We start from the raw sequence: 20,795 nt of genomic DNA, 5'->3' as shown, positions 1-20,795 counted from the left end.
AGTAGTGGAGGAAGTCAATACTTGTTGATGTAATACCAATAAAATCAATTTGTTGGCCCATTAATGTTTTTTAGGAAAAGTCCCTTTGCAGTCCTCAGCTGATCTGGTCTACATGTGACTCCAGGCCCAGGCCAAGACTCTTAACTGCTTTCTGAAATTGTCTAATAAGCATCTCAGTTCAAGGGCAATTAGTGATGGGCAAAAAATGCTTGCTTTGCTAGTGACATCTACATACCATGAAAGAATAAAAATCAATTTGAAAATTATGTTTACTTTAATCTCCAGGAGGCAGCTTTGTTTGCCACATGCACAGAAATCTAGATAACCAATTCAGCTAGTGGAAATCTCAAATAATTAGTATTTCTATTCACTGCCTGCAAAATAAACTGAACCTTTCTACATGATATCTCTGGTTTTAATATGCAGCAAGCAACCAATACATATAATAACTTAAATCTCGGAATCACTTCTCTTGCTACACTTTCCTACTCCACCCACATTTATCCTGTTGGCATCTTTTGATGAGACATTTAACTTTGTGTCAATTGCTCCAAACTATGGACTCTGCTAATGAAGATGCCCCTAGTATACTTGTTAATTGCAACTGCCATAGTGAAGACTTTCAAATCCATCGGTGTAGACCGAGAACCCAGGTGTGAAAACACATTGCTTTATCTCATGGCCCTTGGGAAGGATTGACACAGATGATCTAAAACCTGTCAACATTATCACTTGATTTTAAGATTGTAGACGATAGTCTTCAGTCAAAATGCAAAGGTTTCTATGAAATAACACACCTGAGAGATTACAAGTAAAACAATGCGAGTTGATGCCATTCTTTTTAATGAGAGATTTTTACATTAAGTGCATATTTTGTTAGCATTTCTCATTTGCATACAAGGGAAAACCAGCGGTGATTACTCTGAACTTTTCTGGAAAATGCCCCTTTTGTTACTTTAAACACTAGTTTGGGGTTAAAATGTTGCTATTTACATTTACGTTGCCTTTTGTTTCAAAACAACAGGATTAGTGGAAGAGATAGTTACTCACAAGGATTAGCTCCATCTGCTACTATTAGCATCCGTAGTGAGGTGAGGTTAATGTCTCGCTGATCTCTGTGTGCAACCAAGGCCCAATGCATGTCCCTGGACTTCACACATGCCACTTTAGCTGGAATTACATATCATTAAATCATTCTCTCCGAATTCACCCTTAATTTTAAAATAAAACCCAAATCTTAGCATTCTTATGCTCATTTTCAGATTTGATCAGAATGCAAATCTGTTACATGAACAATCAAAATTAATGTGTGTAATGATACTTTATTCAATCAAAATTAAAAAGCATAATTATGCTTAATCAATAAACACTGGAGAAATATTTAAACAATCATACATTTGCCTTAAACAATATCTTCTGAAGCATTATCAATACTCACCCTTATATGCATAGACTTTCTGTATCCATGAAAGGGGGTTCACCTTCATTAATGAATATGGAATACTGATAACATGCATCATGTTCATAACACTCTAAGAAGGAAAGTAAAATATAATAAGAAAATACTGCACTTGGAAATAGAAGGCAACTATTTTTGTTTAATTAAAATACATTTTGATGTATTATGCATATTAACAATTATATTCAACTACCTTTCCCTGCACAAATGTTAAGTACTTGCAAACTATCTTCAGAATTATAATAATTAAGAATATTTAACCAGCATAATTCAGTAGAGTGATATAGTGACAAAAACAGATCACTTTTGGCAGCTACATGACGTACTTGTTTTCCAGATAAATCCCTCCCTTTTTTAAATGCTACGGATTTACTGAAACATGTGAGAAAGTCACCACTTGCATGAAACATCCACTTGGCCATTTCTTCAGTTTACACACCAGTCATTGACATATGATCGTGTTTCTGCCTAGAGCTCAACTGAAATCTGTTTCTTTTTAAAAATAGAGAGAATTTTAACTTTTTTATAAACTACCAATTAAATTTAATAAAGCAACTGAATATTGCTGCTTATGAAATTCTGAAGAAAATTATAAAAGGAAGCTATAAAAATTTGTAATGCACAAACTAGTAACTGTAGCTCAGTTTCAGCAATGACTGGAGGAAAAGAAAAATGACAGCAATTGTTTTGCAGTGAGAAAACCAAACCTGCAGGTCACAGGAACACCACAGCACAGGAAGAGGAAATTTGGTCCATCAAGTTTGCACACTCTGCTATTTTAATTATAAGTTACTTACATAAATTCAAGGATGAAACTTATTGCCTGAAAATTTAAATGTCATAGCATCTTGCACATAGGACTTAAATCTGTTGTAAATAAGCTTCTTGTTAGAAGAAACACCGACAGGAAAAGAGAAGGTGGCAGAGTTGAAGACCTATGGAGGTGGTGGACAGATTATGGTAAACTTCTAACCTAGAAAATTAGGATTCTTGAAAAGAAGTGAAATTGAAGAACGTGATCAGAACACAGATACAGGGGAGGGAAAAAACACAGGTTTGTTGAACCAAATGAACTGTTACTATTCTGAAAAAACTATGGTTTTCATAATTTTGTATGCCAGAAAAACCCTACAATCTGTTGACAGGAGCATTCCAATAAATGCATCATCTCAATGCAGTTTTATACCTTAGATTTGCTATTTATTAAGAAATATATGCGGGAAAAGATCTTACCGTAAGAATACCATGCCACAATCCAACATCCTTCTTAAAATCCAATACATTCACTATGGTTTCCGCTGTTTAAGATAGACAAGACTTTCTCAGTTATAGTGATAATTTCAAAGTTTAAAAAAGCAGAGTATACACTCCTCCTAATTTCATTTCAAACCTAATGTTATGCCTTAGTTATTTGCATTTCCTCTAATTTTGTATCATTGCCCATCCTCTTCTGAAGTGAGATATATATTCAGAGACAACAGGTTCTTTGACGTCTGAAATGATCATCATTCATGTGTGAGGCTGAACACATATCACCTGGGAATATGATTCAAATGATTCCATTACAAGCAAGGGTAATCCAGTTTCTGCTCACTAGTACAAAAGTAAAATACCATCATTGTTGGAAACTTAACATAAAATTGAAAAATCATGCAAGTCAGGCAGCATCTGTAGAGACAAACCAAGTTAATGTTTCGCATGAAGACGACCTTGCCCTTCAGAACTGAAGAGAGAAAAAGAAATGCCAAAGTTTTTAAAGCAGTAGAGGGATGGGGCAAGGAGATCAAAGGAAGGCCAGCAGATGGGAATCCCCTTGAACAGACGAGCCCAACTTCTTAAGTGTAGGCATTCCTGGAAGAGAAGTGGCAGCCAATTAAACAATATAACTTGACAGCAAAATATTGCAACAAAAACACAAGTTGCCAGAAAAACTCAGCAGGTTTGGCAGCATCGGAGGAGAGAAATCAGAGTTAACATTTCAGGTCAAGTGACCCTTCTCTCCACAGATGCGGCCTGACCTATTGAGCTTTTCCAGCAATTTCAGATATTGTTTCTGATTTACAGCATCTGCAGTTCTTTCTTTTTTTTAATAAAGCAAAGTATTGCATTTATCTATGATTATCTCCTTTGCCTTGTACAGCAAGCACCCTCTACTCTTCTATTGGGTTGAAAACTTATACATTTCTAACTTTCTTCAATCTGACTGATGGTCCTCTAGAATGGAAATGTAACTCTTTTTGGACCAGATGCTGCCTGATACCATGGATATTTGCAGTGACTCTTCTACTGTTTCTTGCACCTATTGATACTTGGAAAGTCACTGAATGATCCATGAGCAGCAAGTACGACATGCGCCTTTTGTTTGCCTGGCAATAAGAATAATAATGCAGTGGCCCTCTTTCCTCACCAATTGAGACTAACAAAATAAATTGGACTGGATCAGTATACCACATATTGCGAGATTGCTGACCTGCAAGAAATTGAATGCCCCGGGGGTAGGGTGGTATGTCTTTGTTTTATAGGTGGAATGTGGGAGGTTGCCATTCAGGGATGACTTGCGCTTTCATCCAGAAATCAATAAGAACATTACAGTTGGAATTTGACTGCTCCCCTATAGTTACAAAAAACAATTTGCAACAGATTTGAACATTAAGGAGTGATATGCATTACATTGTCTCTGGAGCTGAGGTGGCCACTGCATTGTATCTTGAGTGACATGTGAGGGAGTAATTGGGGTTGTCTTGTGGGCATTACTAACTGTGACATAAAGATTTTGTATAAATGAAGGACTGTTTCCTTTGCTCAGAGAGAGCTATTGCCACGGCCCCGTAAGCCCTGTGAGGTGTGTGTTAAAGATTCCTCCAGGGAGAGGCCCTTAGATATGCCTTGCAAGCATGGCAAGGAGTGTTCAGAGTTTCTCCAAAGCTTACACTGTAATGTGCTTAATAAATTTGGTTGTTGTTCAGAGAAGTTGGTATGTTGCAGTTGCATCGAGTGTGTAAGAACCTCAGGAGAAAAAGAACTTACCATTTGGTGCAGCAGTGGGATTCCAACATACACAGTGTGTCTAGGTGGACTGAATAAGTGATTGTCTGAGTGCTGGTTTGAGAGACAGATGGGCCCGCGAGTTAAGATTTACCTTGATTTCTCTCAACCTATCTCTCAGTCAACCCCTCGCCCCCTAGGTCTCCGTGGTGATGGAATCTCTGAGGTAACTAACACACTTGCATGACAAGTTCGCTTTCAGAATCATACATTACAGGGTTTTAATCGAGGTTAGAGCCCTCAGTGTTTTTAATCAGGGTTAGTGTCCCCAGACATATAGAGTAAGAAAAGGGGTCAGAGTCCCCGTGAAAAGGGAGAAAGGAGTTAAAGCCCTCTCGGGAAAAAGGAGTTTAAAATCCTACAGATTTGGGGCGGCTCAGTGGTTAGCACTGCTGCCTCACAGCACAAGGGTCCCAGGTCCCACGGGCGCATGTGTGGAGTTTGCACATTCTCCCAGTGTCTGCATGGGTTTTTTCCCCACAGTCCAAAGATGTGCAGGTCAGGTGGATTGGCCATGCTAAATTGCCAATAGTACTAGGTGCATTAGTCAGAGGGAAATGGGTCGGGGTGGGTTACTCTTTGGAGGGTCGGTGTGGACTGGTTGGGCCGAAGGGCCTGTTTCCACACTGTAGGGAATCTAATCTAATCAGATATATGAGGTTTGGGGCTCCGGTGCATAAGAAACGGTTAGAAATCCAGAACTTCAACAAAGAAAAACACCTAAACAAAATTTAGTAATTCTCAAAGTTATTGCCCTTATCCCCAACACCTCCCCTTAAAAGTACTTATCAACAAGAAAGCTTCTCTGGTAAAAGGGGGAGAAAGTGGAGTCGGTCCATTCGGATCCTTACAGTAAAGTACCTTAACCACCAGGGAAGCTTTGCCTGGGTTTTTGTTGTGAGTGTATCAGTTTCTGGGCTGTGGACTCGACTCTGCGAGTCTTTCTTCTGGGGGGAGGGGAGTGGCATGGACTGCAGTGCTGTGTGGTCCACTCTGAGGGCTTTCTCTTTTTATCAGTGTAATTTCATTGAGAAGATGTGAAAATAAATGAGAAATGCTGGAATTAAGGTTGGGTCAGTGGGAGTTTCAATGCAAATTGCACCATACTGAGATAGTTTGATATTTAAATATTTTGGTTTGTTAAAGTACTGGCTCAGAAAATTTTTCTAAGTAACTGTTTTGCCTTATTTGAATCAGGATCTCAATTCTATGTGTTTTGTGGATTTTGCAATAGGGCAGATTTTGTTTTTACATTAATATTATACAACATTAGGTCATTTTTAAAATTATGATAATTGTAACCTTAAAACAAATTTATTGAAGGACCTGAGCCCTGACTTGTTTGAACTTCTACAATGCCTGTTTCAAAAAAACAATTGTGTCAGTGATTGTACCTCAGTCAGATGAGAGTATTATATTAAAATATTTTTGCTGTGTCTTTAAAGCAAAGTTTTCACAAAAAGAGTGCAATTTTAATTCTGATGTTTTGTTAAGATTTCAGAGAATATTCGAACTTGAGGCTGAGCTGTTTCAGTTCTGACAATTATTGTTAGGACTTCATTGATCCCCTTCATACTGCATATTCAAAGAATGTTGATCTCTACCAAAGTTGTCACTGTAATTGCGACTGTTTTATTTGGGAAGTTTCATTTGGAGAACATATTTTAATATATTCTGCATTTGTTTCCCAAGAATATTTGAGATTTAAATCTGAACTTCAATTACCTTTTCAATGGCTAAAGCACAGGAAACATTTTGTTGTTTTCTTGCTGTTCCAGATTTTGGAAATAATTTTCCTGACAGCCTTCACATTAGCCAAGTATTCATTTGTTAAAGGAAAATAATTTTTGAATAATCTGAATGAGATTGCCTGAGGATTTGATTTTAGGACAATTGATTGTTGTTTATAAATGGCTGGATTGTTTAGGCCATAAAACTTCAGAGTTTATGGATTGTATAAAACTTAATAATGTCATAAATAGTGAACATAGTAACAGATTTCAAGATGACTTAGAATGTTGAAATTGGCAGAAACAATTTAGTGCGGCTGTCTCCATACTGATAACCAACTTGGCCAGGAGGGAATAAGGCAGAAAATGCAATGATACTTTCAGCAGCTAACATCTTTTCTAGAGTTTCTCCATTCACAGGTAGAGTACATCTTTGGACCACCGCCCACTGCTCCACAACCTGATCCAACGGATTCAATCAGCTCCTCAGTCATGAGCATGAAAATTGAAGCAGCTAACAACGGTGAAGAGGAAGTCTGTATGCTTTTTGTTAGTGGCCTTCCTATGGACATTAAACCATTAAAAGAGCCTTACCTTCTCTTTCAATCATTTAAGGGATATGATGGTTCACTGATCAAGCTAACATCACAACAGCCAGTTAGCTTTGTTACATTTGACAGCAGAGCAGGAGTAGAAGCATCAAAGAATGCTATGTTCACCAAGCCTGCTGCTGCAGCTGCACTTCACACTCAGGTATGTTGGTAATCCTCCACCTGAAGCAGCTCTGAAAGAATGTCTCGTCAGTTTTGTTCAGTATTTAACTGACCTTATCCAAGAAATTCAGATTTCTCAGTGGAGTTATGTACAAAGGCAGACTGAATTTTGTTTGCAGGTTTGACTTTACTGAAGAAGATTTTAGATGACTGGCTCATTCCCATTGAACTTGAAGGGAATGGAGTGGTCACTAGGGACTGTGGATTTAAGAACTTCACTCTGAAGTTTTTACATGTGGGAGGATGTTGCAAATTCTATCTACTGCACGGACCAGTAATTTCTGTTATAATAATTGCATGTTGTGTGTCAATAACTTGCTTAACTAGCAGTAAGATTCTTATGAAGAAGGTGGTAGTGCCAACTAGGTGGGTACCATGGAATGATAAGGAGGGAATGTAACATTAAAGAGCTAAATTGCTCTGCTGACCTGCAAGAAATTGAATGCCCCAGGGTAAGGTGGTGTTTCTTTGTTTTATAGGTAGAATGTGGGAGGTTTACATTCCCATTTCCTTGTCATTCAGGGATGATTTGCGCTTTCATCCAGAAATCAATAAGAACATTATTGATTTCTGGCACAGTGGTTAGCACTGCTGCCTCACAGCGCCAGAGACCCGGATTCAATTCCCGCCTCAGGCGACTGACTGTATGGAGTTTGCACGTTCTCCCCATGTCTGCGTGGGTTTCCTCCGGGTGCTCCGGTTTCTTCCCACAGTCCAAAGATGTGCAGGTCAGGTGAATTGGCCATGCTAAATTTCCCGTAGTGTTAGGTAAGGGGTAAATGTAGGGGTATGGGTAGGTTGCGCTTCGGCGGGTCGGTGTGGACTTGTTGGGCCGAAGGGCCTGTTTCCACACTGTAATCTAATCTAAAACAAATTACAGTTGGAATTTGCTACTCCCCTATAGTTACAAAAAACGATTTGCAACAGATTTGACCATTAAGGGATGATTTGCATTACATGGTCTCTGGAGGCGAGATGGTCACTGCATTGCATCTTGAGTGGCATATGACAGTGAGGGAGTGACTGGGGGTTGTCTTGTGGGCATTACTAACTGTGATGTTAAGATTTTGTATGAAGGAAAGACGGTTTCCTTTGTCCGGGGAGAGCTTTTGCCACGTGTCATGAGCCCTATGAGGTGTGTATTAAAGGATCGTCCAGGGACAGACACCTGGACACGCCTCGCAAGCATGGCGAGGAGTGTGCAGAGCTTCTCCAAAGTTTGTACTGTACTGTGCTTAATAAATTTTTGTTGTTGTTCACAGAAGTTGGCATGTTACAGTGGCATCAAGTGTGTAAGGACCTCAGGAAAAAGAACTCAACAATACCAGCACAACAACCGCCAGAGAGGACTACTCCCATATAGAGCCATAAATGTTTTGGACATGATATTTGAGAAATAATACTTCAAAAAAGAAACTTTCATAAGAATGTTCCTCATTTTGTCAGTCAATCCTTAACTGGGATATTCCAGGATAAAGCTGTAGAACATATAGATTAAAACATAACTCTAAATTTAAATGTGAATATATGTTGTGCTCTGCCTCCTAACAGGAATATAATTTCCCAAATTTCATGACAAGGGTTGGTAATGTAGCCAGAGACTTCTCCAGTACCCAATTGCTTGCAGTGAGCACCCCTTCATGAGGCACAATCAAGATACAAAATTTTAGAAGAAGGCTTTCCATTAAGAGAATTACATTTATATTTATGATTTCTCCAACTGTTAATTCCCTGTTCAGGTATAGTGTCCAATACCCTTTAATGTGTCAGTATTCCTGTCCAAATCACAATAATGACTATTAGCAGGCCAATCTACCACAAAGGCAATGCAGGCCCTCATTTGTCCTTCACGTGTGCACTTTCAGCAGGGGTCAATGAGTAATAATCACAAGCAGTAGCTCTGTTTTCTCTTTCTCTCCCTAATCCAGTCACACCAAATAAATTTATTGCATTGCACTGCCTTTCTGAGTTCACTGAATTATGCACATACCAGAGAGCAACCATGAATCTGATGGATAAACTTGATTTGCACTCTAATCAACATAATTTCTCAAAACTATCTATTCATAGTTTATTTTTAGTAGCCACATGTACTTCAGCTAGATTTAGCTCATTTATTTTGAATTATTAGGGATGATTCAAATTTTGTTTGGAGGGTAATGATTCAGAGTAACGTCAATGCTGAGAGAATATACACTGTGATTGGCAGCTTCCTGAAATAAGTTAATTCACTGACAACCATTATTCCGAATGTATATTTTTATTCATATGATACCCTTGCAAGTATTCTTGATTTAATTACGAATAACTTGAATTACAGACAAAATCGATTCATGTGGGAGGCTAAGTGTTCATGCATCATTAAGGTGTGGTGGTCACTTGTGAAGTAGTATAAAGCACAAACATAAAATAACTGGACCAGTTGTATTATTCATGAATTATTCAACATTGCTTTGACACCTCAGTACATCATTCTTCATGAAAATATAGTGGCAGATGACTGTAAATATTTTATTAAGTTTAACAGTAATAGGGACTAAACAAACTCCACTGAGTCAAGAGAGGAACAAAATTGAACTAAAGAAGTTTGCAATATATGTCATGCAGACACGCTTCATGGTAACTCCTAATCCTTCCAATTAGGGGAGAACGGAGAGTCCCAAGAGAGGACATTCCATTTCAATTTCCTATTCATTTTTGATTTAAAGTCCACACTAACAGGTATAACATAGATTATGTTACAATGCCAAAGAAGACTTTCAACATTGTAGTTAAATGGCATCTGATCTTGTAGAACCAGAAATTAACACACATCTTATAGATTCATTCATTAACGTTCTATATCATTTTGAAATCACCTTGAAGAATGGCAATATCTATAAAAATAATTTCTACATGAGGGCTTATTTATTTTCAGACAGCAAATCACTTCAGCAAGATTTTCAGATTTAAGTACAAATGGAAACAGTGGATCAGCAAGTCATTATGAACCTCTGTCAATGCATCTGCTGCTGGCCTGCAGTTTAATCAAATCAAGATCATCTCTTGGTTCCACAATCAAGCCTTGTGTTTTTTTCAGTGTTTCTTATTTTGCCAATTTTGTCTACACTCCTCCTTTCCTAAAGGCACTGGATTTTGGTTATCCTACTTGTTTGAAAAACCAGACGGTCTCTGCTGACCTGGTCAAATGGCACCACACTTTATGTGAGCTGAGCAAGCCTTGACAGGGTATCAACAGTGTGGACATCAAAGCTGATCCTGATATCAGCTAGTGTTAATGACAAACCAGAACTCAAAACAATATCCCACTGCTTAACCCATCAGACTGAAGTAGTCAAACAGGCATTTCACACTGTGTCTATACACCTCCCCCACTTGAGATTATTTTCATTGTATGTGTACAAACAATAATAAAAACACTGGAATACATACAATGAAATGAAAACAGAAGAAATGTAAATGGAGAAAAGGAAATAGAGCATTGTGAAAGGAACACATGGTGACCAAAATCTATAAAAGCTATGAAGCTCATAACTGATAGGCACAACTTTACGTTATTTTCCTTCAATATATAAATATGCTAATTTAAATTGAAACAACCAAAATCTAAGAGGTCCACTATTTCATGGCAAAGACATTACTATCTCATTACTTATAGAAGACAAAATATATTCTAGCCAATATTTTATTTTGAGTAATAAATATGAGACAGCAAAGAAAACCTTACCTTCTGTATATGCACAGGCCTGAGTCAAAGCCTGACAATGAGTCAAGAGTGCAATTCGTGTCACAGTCACACCTAGCACGCTGCCATCTTTACATGTCTTGTACTAATAATAAAAATAGACCAAAACAATTGAAGGAGTGGTAGTGCTCACATCATACTAAGTACTTTGAGGATGCATTGCTAGATAACTTTACCATACATTTAGCAACATAAGAAGAGCTGAGAACAATAAATTCAGCAGTTGGAGCTCATAATAGAAACATCGAAATGTTGCATTCAATGGCATACTGTTTGCAGTTTTTTGGCTCTTATTGGTATGGTATCCCAAAAACTAATCTTTCTTTACGTTATTAGTGATATTTCTGTATAGATCATAATCAACAGTATCCAAAGTATCCCGAGAACATCAAATATAATTCTCTACAACTCCATTTACAGCAGAACCTGAATACAGCAATAAAATGTTTTATTTTAAGTTTTCCTAAACTTACAATAAAATATCATTAATTTTGTTCTCTTAAAGGTACTGTGGAAATGTAAGTTGTTATTGTAGAAAAAGCAAGATTAATTACAAAAAAAATTACATAAGATTTAAAGGAAGTTTAATCTAAAGTAATCAGCCCCATTCCACTGAAAGTTTCAAAACATCCTATACGTGTGAGATGGTAATAAAAGAGAATGTTTCTGATGTTACAATTGTTTGACAATTTTTCTCTAAAACTTTAAAACTTGAGGTTCACATTTCTAAATTAATTGTGACTGATGGTGACTGTTGCCACCTCTGATATTCTGCTCAGTAATACATCATTGTCTTTCCACTGAGACATAATAAAAAGTAGGAGTTTTGTTTGCTGAGACAGCTTCATCCTTTCTCATGCAAAGAAAGTCAGACCTTGAAATGGGTTTCACTAATAATTCATCATCAAGTGTTTAAGTGAGGGTGGCTCATTTGTTTCATTTGAATAGTCATGCTTCTGGAATCTCAGCTTCTCTCCTTCTCCAAGCAATGTTATCCACATGGAGAGCAGGCTAGAATGAAAAGGTCAAGCCTGTAAGCATGCTCACAATGTTGGTTAAGTCCATAACTTAGTCGGCAGTGTGATATCTTTTACCGTCCTTACCCTTTTTTAAGCTTGAGGGCAAAGACCGGGTCTGCAATTCGTACTAATATAAACATAATTTTCAACAGTCTTAAAGATATTAAAGTTAATTCTGTTTTAAGCCAAAACAAATGGAAACTCGTGATGCACATTTATTGCTCAAGTCAATTATTTAGGAAACATTTTGTTTCAACACCGCAGTTGTTCTCACCTCAATGTACGCAGTGTCATTATTTGCATCCTTGATATGAGGAAACCAATCCCGGGGTGGCTTAGATAGGTGCTTAGATTCTGTTACAAACCACAGCAACCGTGGCCAACCTAAAGTGACAAAAAGTAAATCAACTCATTGCAGGGTGAAGTGAGCTATCCCAAATGGAGTGATCTAGAAACTTTATCAGTGATACAAACCTTGACAGAGTCTTAAATCACAAGTTCCCTTAATATTAATAAGCTACTGTTCCAAAAAAAGCAAGACAAACGCAATCTGGCTGATTGCCTTCCTATCATTCTACTCTTGATCTTCAGCAAGGTGACAGAAGGAGTCAACAGTGTCATTAATCAGGCTTACAACAATGATAACTTGACATAGAACTCAAACAGAGAATCAATCAGGACCACTCGGTTCCACACTTACACTGAAGTCAGGTCCAAGCTCAGATGAAAAAGTTGATTTCAAGAGTGAGATGAGAGTGAATGCCATTGACATAAAGGCAACTTTTAACTGAGTGCAGCATTCTGAAGTCCAATGGATTTGGAGTAAATGGAAATCTGAGGGAAAACTCTGCACTGGTTGGATTTAAACCAGACATAAAGACAGTTGCGATTATTGGATGTCAATCATCTCAATCCCAGGAGATCCCTGAAGCAGCTTGTGACCATTGCAAGAACTGAACAACCTTCAGACTTCAGTTGATAAGACTGGTGTGAATGTGACTTGCTACAACTGTGAGGTAAAGGCCATTTAAATAAGACAGTATCTAACTACCATTCCTTCATTCTCAAAAGTATTACCATGATTAAACCATCTGCTAACAGTAGCCTGGGGATTACTACTGACCAGAAACTGAACTTGATTAGGAATATAAATGCTACAATAGCAGATCAATGGCTGTGAATAGTGTGGTGAGTAACCAACCTTCTCAATCACCAAAGCACGTCTACTATCGATAAAGCACAAATCAGGAGTGTGATGGAATACACTCCATTTGCCTGGATAATAGTGTTGCATCTCCATTCAAGAAGCTCGACATCATCCAAGACAAAGCATCCCACATGACTGGCACTTCATATCCCACATTAGGCATTCAGTTTCTCCATTTCTGGCACAGAACACCATGTCCAAAATGAATGACAACCACTTGTTTCCTTCCACAGCATTTTCCAAACCCACAACTGTACCATCGAGAAGGACAAGGAGAACAGACATTTTCGAACATCACCACTGAAGGTTCCTCTCCAAGACACTGTGACTTGGAACTGCACAGCTGTTCTTTCACTGTGATTGCGTCAAAAACCTGGAAATCCTTTCCCAACAGCCTTGAGTGCACTTAGATCACATGAGCAGCATTTATTCAAAGAGATGGCTAACAACACTACCACTACCTCTAGGGCAGTAAGTACTTGCCAGCACACTGACAGATCATTAAGTATACAAAGATTCAGCCAGTGGTCTTTTAGAAGTAAATTTCTTGCATTTGTGCAAAGCTACAGCAAGTGTCAATAAATTGTTCTATTTATGGCTATTTGTTAATCAATTTGTTCGGAGATTACACCTGGTGCAGGTCAGACTTGCACCCAGACCGCCTGGCTCAAAAGTAAGGATACTACCACTGCATCAGAAGAGCCCCCTTTGTTTTTGTTTATGTACTTCTCTAGATTTGAACCATTTAGTAAAATTAAGACTATTAATTAAAATCTTTAGTTTTAAGAAGAACTATAAATCTAAATAAATTTTAAAACTCAACTCTTTTTATAACAAAAATTGAGTCCATCAAATTTCATAGAATGCTGAAGTGCCTAATATGGCAATGTTTTTCCCATAATTATTTTTGCACTTTAATTAAGACAAAATTTCCTTCTACAAATTCTTTCAGAAATAAATCTTGAACCCACAGGAACTCAAAAACAAATTTTAACCATTTAAGTTATCTCAACTTTTAATTCATATATTACTTGAAGTTAAACAATTGCTAAATAATCTTTTGATTGGCTGTGGTTATAGCCTTTTTGCAAGTTTGAAAGGTTACAAGTCAAAGACTATATTAAAAAATATATAATTTAGAGATTACGTTGTAATAGTCGTGCAGAATTACTTTGGAGTCTGCTTCAGAAAACAGGAAGAAGCGGGAAGGAAGAGTAACATACACGGGCAGCAGACAGTGCTAGCAAGTGCACTCCTGGTGTACAATAATGATGAGAGAAAAAGTCTCTGGCAGCAAAGGAGAGACAATGATCCCATGAGTTTAGAGTAGATTTGAAGTTTGATCCCAAAAATGTTCTAAACCATTCCACTAATTTCAAACAAAATACCAATATGTTATCAAACACTCAAAGTATATTCATTTGAAATTTAGCTGCCTACTATTTCAACAATAACCTTTAAATAGGTTACCATCTCTGGTAAAAACAAACAAAAGATTACATGAGGTGCTCACACACAATTCATAGCATTAATTCCGTATTTTATGTTAAAATGCCTTTATCAAGTTTCTATGCATTAGTGGTTGCCAAATTTCATATCCAATTTAATAATTTGCTTATCATTCCTAATAGGGGAGTTATAAAAACCAACAGCTATGGTTTACAGAAGAACAGTATCATACTAAATTGGGGAAAGTACACCTCTGGGCTTTGAAGAAAATCCGATTTGTTATGCATGGACTACTGAAATCACTGCAGAAATAGATGGGAATAACTTAAGCTAGAATTGCCCCAAGTAATTAATTACAATAAAGTGCAGCAAAAAAGAAAACAAATGCAGAGATACAAAAAACATGAAAACCAATTACCTTTAAATTGTAGAATCTCCCCTGTTGGGCTTTTAGGCAAACCTTTATGACAAGCATCGCTAGTTAATGCTACAGTAACACCACAACTTCCCAATAGAAAACCAATTTGTTGGCTTCCAGCATCCTGGTGGAAGAAAAACAAATTTGTTATCTGCTGCTGGTTTTAAAGTTTCAAAACCACAATTTTAGGAATGGCAGGGTTTAAACGGGAAGGGGAAAGAATATGAATTATTTGGGGGAGAGGAGAATAAAAGGCTGTTAAAAAAATTCACTTGCAAATACTGAATGTGTGCAGTTACATATAAAAATCATGAGTCATGAAATATCCAATGCTTTGTGTGCATTCAGCTCACACGTGCATTGATGGGTAAATTACAAAGTCTTTGTGCTGAATTCTCCAGTTGGCGGACTAATAGCAGCATGGGAATCCTATCATGTGATTTCATCAGTAAACCAATGAAAGGCCTCACTGGTCCTTGTTTACTGTGTAGTTCAGATTTGGAACAGTGACTATACTTCTGATTGGTTTACAGTTCATGCACGTACAAGAGTCCCCAAGTTCTCAAGTGGATTGCTGACTGGAATAAGGGATAGGTAGGGAGGTAGAGATGGGTACGTGCAGGAACACAGTAAAGGCAGTCTGTGCAGCTTACATCAATCAAATGAACAGCCACACACCGGCAAGAAAAGGGTTCTTCAGAAGTGTGATCAAGGAAAGCCACAGCAGTTCACCAATACACATCCATTACCATTCAAAGCATGCATGTTGCACCTCAGCTATAGTGCTTTTAATCTCTCAGCACCAAGGGATCAGAGGAATTCACTTCTGCTCAGGGGAGCCTCTGCAAACACTCAGGTATTTTCTTTATTTAAAATAAATCTGGTGACTCACCATATTTATTGCAGAACAAATGCTAGTTTTCAAGGATAGGGCAAAGCGATTCCAAATACTAATCATTTTGTTAGTTTGTCTTTTATATTCCAGACAAAATTCAGTTTTGAGGCTAACTAACCAGATTGTCTGTTCATACATCACAATGAATGGGCAACAGGAGAAAGGTCAGGCAAATTGATGGTGACTGAACACCTCCACTGATAGTCTGCTACTGGATCCAAAAACTCAAATGTTGCCACTTCCCTGCCAACCCCATCATTGTTTAAGAAACGTGAAAATAGATTGGATATCATGGCATCTCATTTGTGCAATCATAAGTAATAGAACTATCAAAATAAGAGGAATACTTTTTATTTATTCAATTATGGAATGTTGGTGTCACTAGCTAGGCCACCATTTATTGCCCATCCCTAATTACCCTGGCCATCGGTGCTTCTTGAACTGTAGTCCTTGGGGTGCAGGTACAGTCACAGTTAAGGAAGGTTGTGATGAAATGGCAATATATTTCAAAGTCAGGATGGTGTGTGGCTATATGGTATCCCTATGCATTTGTTGCCCTTATTCTTCTTCTGGGTGGTGTACACTTGAAAGATAATTTTGAAGGAACCTTGATGAATTGTAGTATTGAACCTTGCGATGTTGCAAACTGTTGCCACTGTGCATTGATGGTGGAGGGACTGAATGTTTAAAGTGGGATGCCAATTAATCTGAATATTTTGCCTCGGATGGTGTAGAGATTCTTATACCATTGGAATTGCATCCATTCCGGCAGGTAGATAGCATTCCATCAAACTCCTGACTTGTGCTTTTAGATGGTGGACATAATTTGGGGAGCAAGGAGGTGAGTTTCACTGTACAGTTCCCAGTTTCTGACCTATGCATGGCACCATCACTAAGAATAGCTTTACGTTCCACATTGTTTCATTGAATTTAAATGCCATCAGCTGCCTCGATGAGATTACCAGACATCACTGCATTGCCAATGCCTCTCCTTGGGCCAGTTCAGTTTCTGATCAATGGTATCCCCCAAGATGTGGGCGATTCAATCTGGAAACACCACTGAATATCAAAGGGAGGTGACTAGATTCTCCTGGTTGGAGATGGCCATTGCCTGGAATTTATGGGGTGCAAATGTTACTTTCCACATTTCAGACCAAACCTAGATGTTGTCCTGATCTTGCTTCAGTATCTGAATCATTGCAATGGTGCTGGACGCTCACAATCATAAGCAAACAAGGATGCACAAGAGTAACAAGGTGAAATGCGTTGGAACGGTTTTCAATAAGTAAAGTTCTGAGCATGAAGGGCTGTTGGTGAGAGATAAAGTTCACTCATTGAGTGGCATTTCTCTATAGAGACTGGAGGAATGAAAATTTTTGGATCATGAAATTTTAAGGTGCTCAATCTTCAAAACTTATGGTTAGGCAGTATTGATCTGGTAAAGGAAGTGGAGATTGTTTACACTCATGTGGTTGAAATGGTGAACAAATGGAACAAGCTCATGATCTACGCAACAACACAGCTCATCTCCTGTCTTCCCAAAGCTTGCCAACATCCACAAGGCACAAGTCAGGAGTGTGTTGGAATACAGTTCACTTGCCTGGATGAGTGTAGCTTCAGCAACACTTATGAAGCTCAATACCATCCAGGACCAAGCACCTCGCTTGACTGGCACCTCATTCACCACCTTCAACATTCACTTCTGTAACCACAGTGGCTGGAATGTGTACTATCTACAAGATGCATTGCAATAGCCTGTCAGGTACTGTCCATCAGCACTTTCCAACACCATGACGTCTATCACCTACAGACGCCAAAGGCAGCAAATATAGGTGAATATCACTGACAGGAAGTTCTGTTCAAGCTATATACAACCCTGATTAGGAACTGGTCTGCTGTTCCTTCAATGACTCTGGGCCAAGATTCTGGATCACCCTCCCTACACACTGGTATCTCCAAAGGGTGTAGTTCAAGGCAGCAGTTCATCACCACCTTATCCAGCACAATTCCGGATAGGCAAATAATGCCAATGTAGCTAACAATGCGCATATACCATGGAAGAACAAAAGTTTTTTTCGATGTAAAATGTGGCAAGCCAAAATGATTCCTAAAACACATTACGCTGTACTGCAAGGTACCACGAGATCTAACTTGGCACCAAATCCATAATTTCTACTCTATTTCCTGTAGTTGCATGGCTGTCATTGAATTTGGCTTCCCTTGCATCAAGTAAAGCCTCATTAGGATTACCATTTATGAATACAGTCCTGTTCAATACATTGATCCGAGGCAGGAGAACTTGTACAGAGGATCGTCACCTCATGAAGATGCCATGGTAGCTTTCTGGCATTGACAAACAGAATGACATGACAGGTATCACACACTAGATACACATTAATAAAACATTACATTTATGGAGGTTATACAGGTCTTTGAAAGTGACGTGTCTATCAATTTCTCTTGTGGCTGTGGAAACCTGTGGCTGTATAATTAAGTAGCTATCTTTGTTTGCCTGTTAACATTGGGAAGGATATGAATTGCATGGTGCTCTCAAACAGATCACACCTGTGGCCACCTTGATGAATGGATACTGTCAGGTTATTGTGATGAAGAACGTAATCTGGAAGATTGAGTTGCACTGAAACTTAGGCTAATGGTGACATGGTCAGTGCTGCTCTCAAGATTGAAGAGAACTGCAAGCTCTCACCAAACATTTGGTTTCCTTTCTAAATAGGAAGCTGCGTTTTCTGAGGATAAGTCACCAGCCTTTGGAATCTGTAAACCATGATGGGTGGACAAAATGAGTTTAGAGGAGAGACTCTTGCTGCAACTCCTCCCTCCTTATGCTTACAGTAGTCTTTCCCTGTAAAATCACAAGATCTAACTGGTGTGAAAAAGCACATCCGAAGCAAACTACAACCAACGGCCCTGCATATTGCTACTGCCTTCCTTTGTTTTTAAGAAGTAAAAGTGCTATTTCTCCCTTGTATGTAACCTACCAAGTTGTGAATTGATGCTGTTCTCTGCAATCCAGACTCTTCCAAATACTTACTCAACTTCAGCAGCAAAGTCAGTCATTGTTTTATCCATATCATCTCGAGGACAGCCAATGTAGCTTTGCAGATCCACTTCCATTTTGCTCCCAGGCAGTTTTATCATCTTCAAGGTTCGCTGCATGTCTTTTTGACTGTGGGTTCAGCTTTTGAACCAGGTATAGCAGCATTTCCCAGTTTCCAGGTCAGTCCCTCTTCTAATCAGTAAGTGAAATTGGAACTCAAAAACCACCTCTCTTCCCCTATCCTGCCTTCTTTCCAAATGGTAAACTCAAGCTCTGCCAACGTTTATCTACTACCTTTTTTTTAATAAGATGGGAATGGACTGTTTCCTATTGGGAAATCCACGTTTCCAGTGAAACCCGTTAATTTGAACAGAGCTGGCTAAAGTAGACAGCATTTATACATTGGGAATAATAATTTGTTGTGAACAGTGAGAAACTGGTCAAGGGTTAGCCACATCAATTGATTCTATTTGACAAACATCCTTGAAAGGGTGTTGACACTTCCTTTTGAAGGATGACGGTGAATTTAACATGGTAGCCTCAAGAACCTATTTTACTCCATAAATCCCAACCCTCGCATCATACACCTTCAACTGGGAAGTAAATTCAGCACAATGACTGCATCAAAACAGGAAAATAAATGTTATAAAATATTTGGATAACTGCAAAACTATTTCAGATTTGCTAGTTTGACGTATATGAACACTATTATCTTCATGCAAGAATAGAAATTTCTCACTTTGGAAAATAAAATTGCATCCACCAATTTGATTGCATGGTTGAACAAATTGACATGCCTATAAATTGTCCCAATGCATTCAGAACATAGCCTATAGATGTAAACTATCATGTTTTTATTAATGCATTATTATGCTATGAACATGCACCTGTGCTTAAAATGGTCTTTCCCATAATGTCTAATTGCTGTGAAGTTGTACATCCTCAAGCAAACTTCAATCAAACAGTCAAGCATATTGCTGCTTCTTTCTTTTCTTTAAAAAAAACTGCTACTTCTTCCTGATACGTAATCTGCCGAGTAGTGAGTTGCTCCTGTAATGTATATGTATTTCAATCAACTAGTGTTGTATGTCACAAACTTGGGAGTGTTTGAGACTCTTGCACTGGATCCAAGGCATGACCTTAATAGCCCATCACCCATGGTATCATACAGGCTTGACAATGTATTGTTTTATTCAAAAAGGTATGACATGAAGGAAATATGGAGAGATAATGATGTGCGAGACTGAGAATAGAGATAAAGGAAACATATTATGGTGGGATGTTGCAAGTTCTGTTTCCAAGGGATGTGCATTGAAGCCTCAACATATTTCTAAGTATGCAGATAACATTAAGTTTGGTGACACAATAAGATGGGAGCAGGAAGTTACAAAGATGTATAGCACATAAAGTGAATGACAAATGGAGTTCAAGACCTAAGAAAGGCGAACAACCTTTTCATAGGTTATAAATTAGAAATTGTGCAGGGACAGAAATTTGGGTTGTCATGTACAAATACCAGGAAAAGAAAACCTAGTGGTCAGGTTAGAAAAAAGACAAGGTTATCTGAAATCTGCCCTTTGTTTAAGTAGGCTGGAATATATAGAGAAAAGAGTCATGATTAAATTGTATGGACCCTCAATCAGGTTTCATCTCAACTAGCCTGGAGTGCTTTGGACACCATACCTTGAGATTGATATAATGGATTTGGAGGTGGTGCAATACAGATTCAAGGGAATTACACTGGGGCTTAAGGAATCAAGTTAGAGAGACAGGTTATGTCAGCTTCACTTATATTGTCTTCGCTTTAGAAAATAAAATTTGTCGTGCATTTAGCATAACAATTTTGCAAGGCACTTTTTAGGATTGTTATCAAACAAGATTTGACACAAACTCCATAAGGAGATATTAGGACAGGTGATCAAAAGTTTGTCAGAGAGGTAGGTTTATCAGAGTGTCTTAGAGGGAAAAGAAGAGGAGACATAGTGTTGGGAAGGAAT

At 38.2% G+C, this 20,795-nt stretch overlaps 1 protein-coding gene across 5 annotated transcripts in view; it reads right to left on the bottom strand.

The window, feature by feature from the left end:
- Nucleotides 1–20,795, bottom strand: part of LOC140480791 (disco-interacting protein 2 homolog C) — a 619,093-nt gene that overhangs the window by 133,739 nt on the left and 464,559 nt on the right. For all 5 annotated transcript variants that reach the window (XM_072576180.1, XM_072576182.1, XM_072576181.1 and 2 more), the window contains 6 exons: nt 14,846–14,969; nt 12,046–12,155; nt 10,735–10,837; nt 2,693–2,757; nt 1,439–1,532; nt 1,051–1,170 (listed from right to left, as the gene is read on the bottom strand). In XM_072576180.1, the coding sequence (XP_072432281.1) occupies nt 1,051–1,170; nt 1,439–1,532; nt 2,693–2,757; nt 10,735–10,837; nt 12,046–12,155; nt 14,846–14,969 (616 nt within the window). The remainder of the gene's footprint in view (nt 1–1,050; nt 1,171–1,438; nt 1,533–2,692; nt 2,758–10,734; nt 10,838–12,045; nt 12,156–14,845; nt 14,970–20,795) is intronic.

The sequence above is a fragment of the Chiloscyllium punctatum genome, chromosome 8, assembly GCF_047496795.1.
Source record: "Chiloscyllium punctatum isolate Juve2018m chromosome 8, sChiPun1.3, whole genome shotgun sequence".
NCBI lineage: Eukaryota > Metazoa > Chordata > Chondrichthyes > Orectolobiformes > Hemiscylliidae > Chiloscyllium > Chiloscyllium punctatum.
This window is presented reverse-complemented; position numbering and strand designations above follow the sequence as displayed.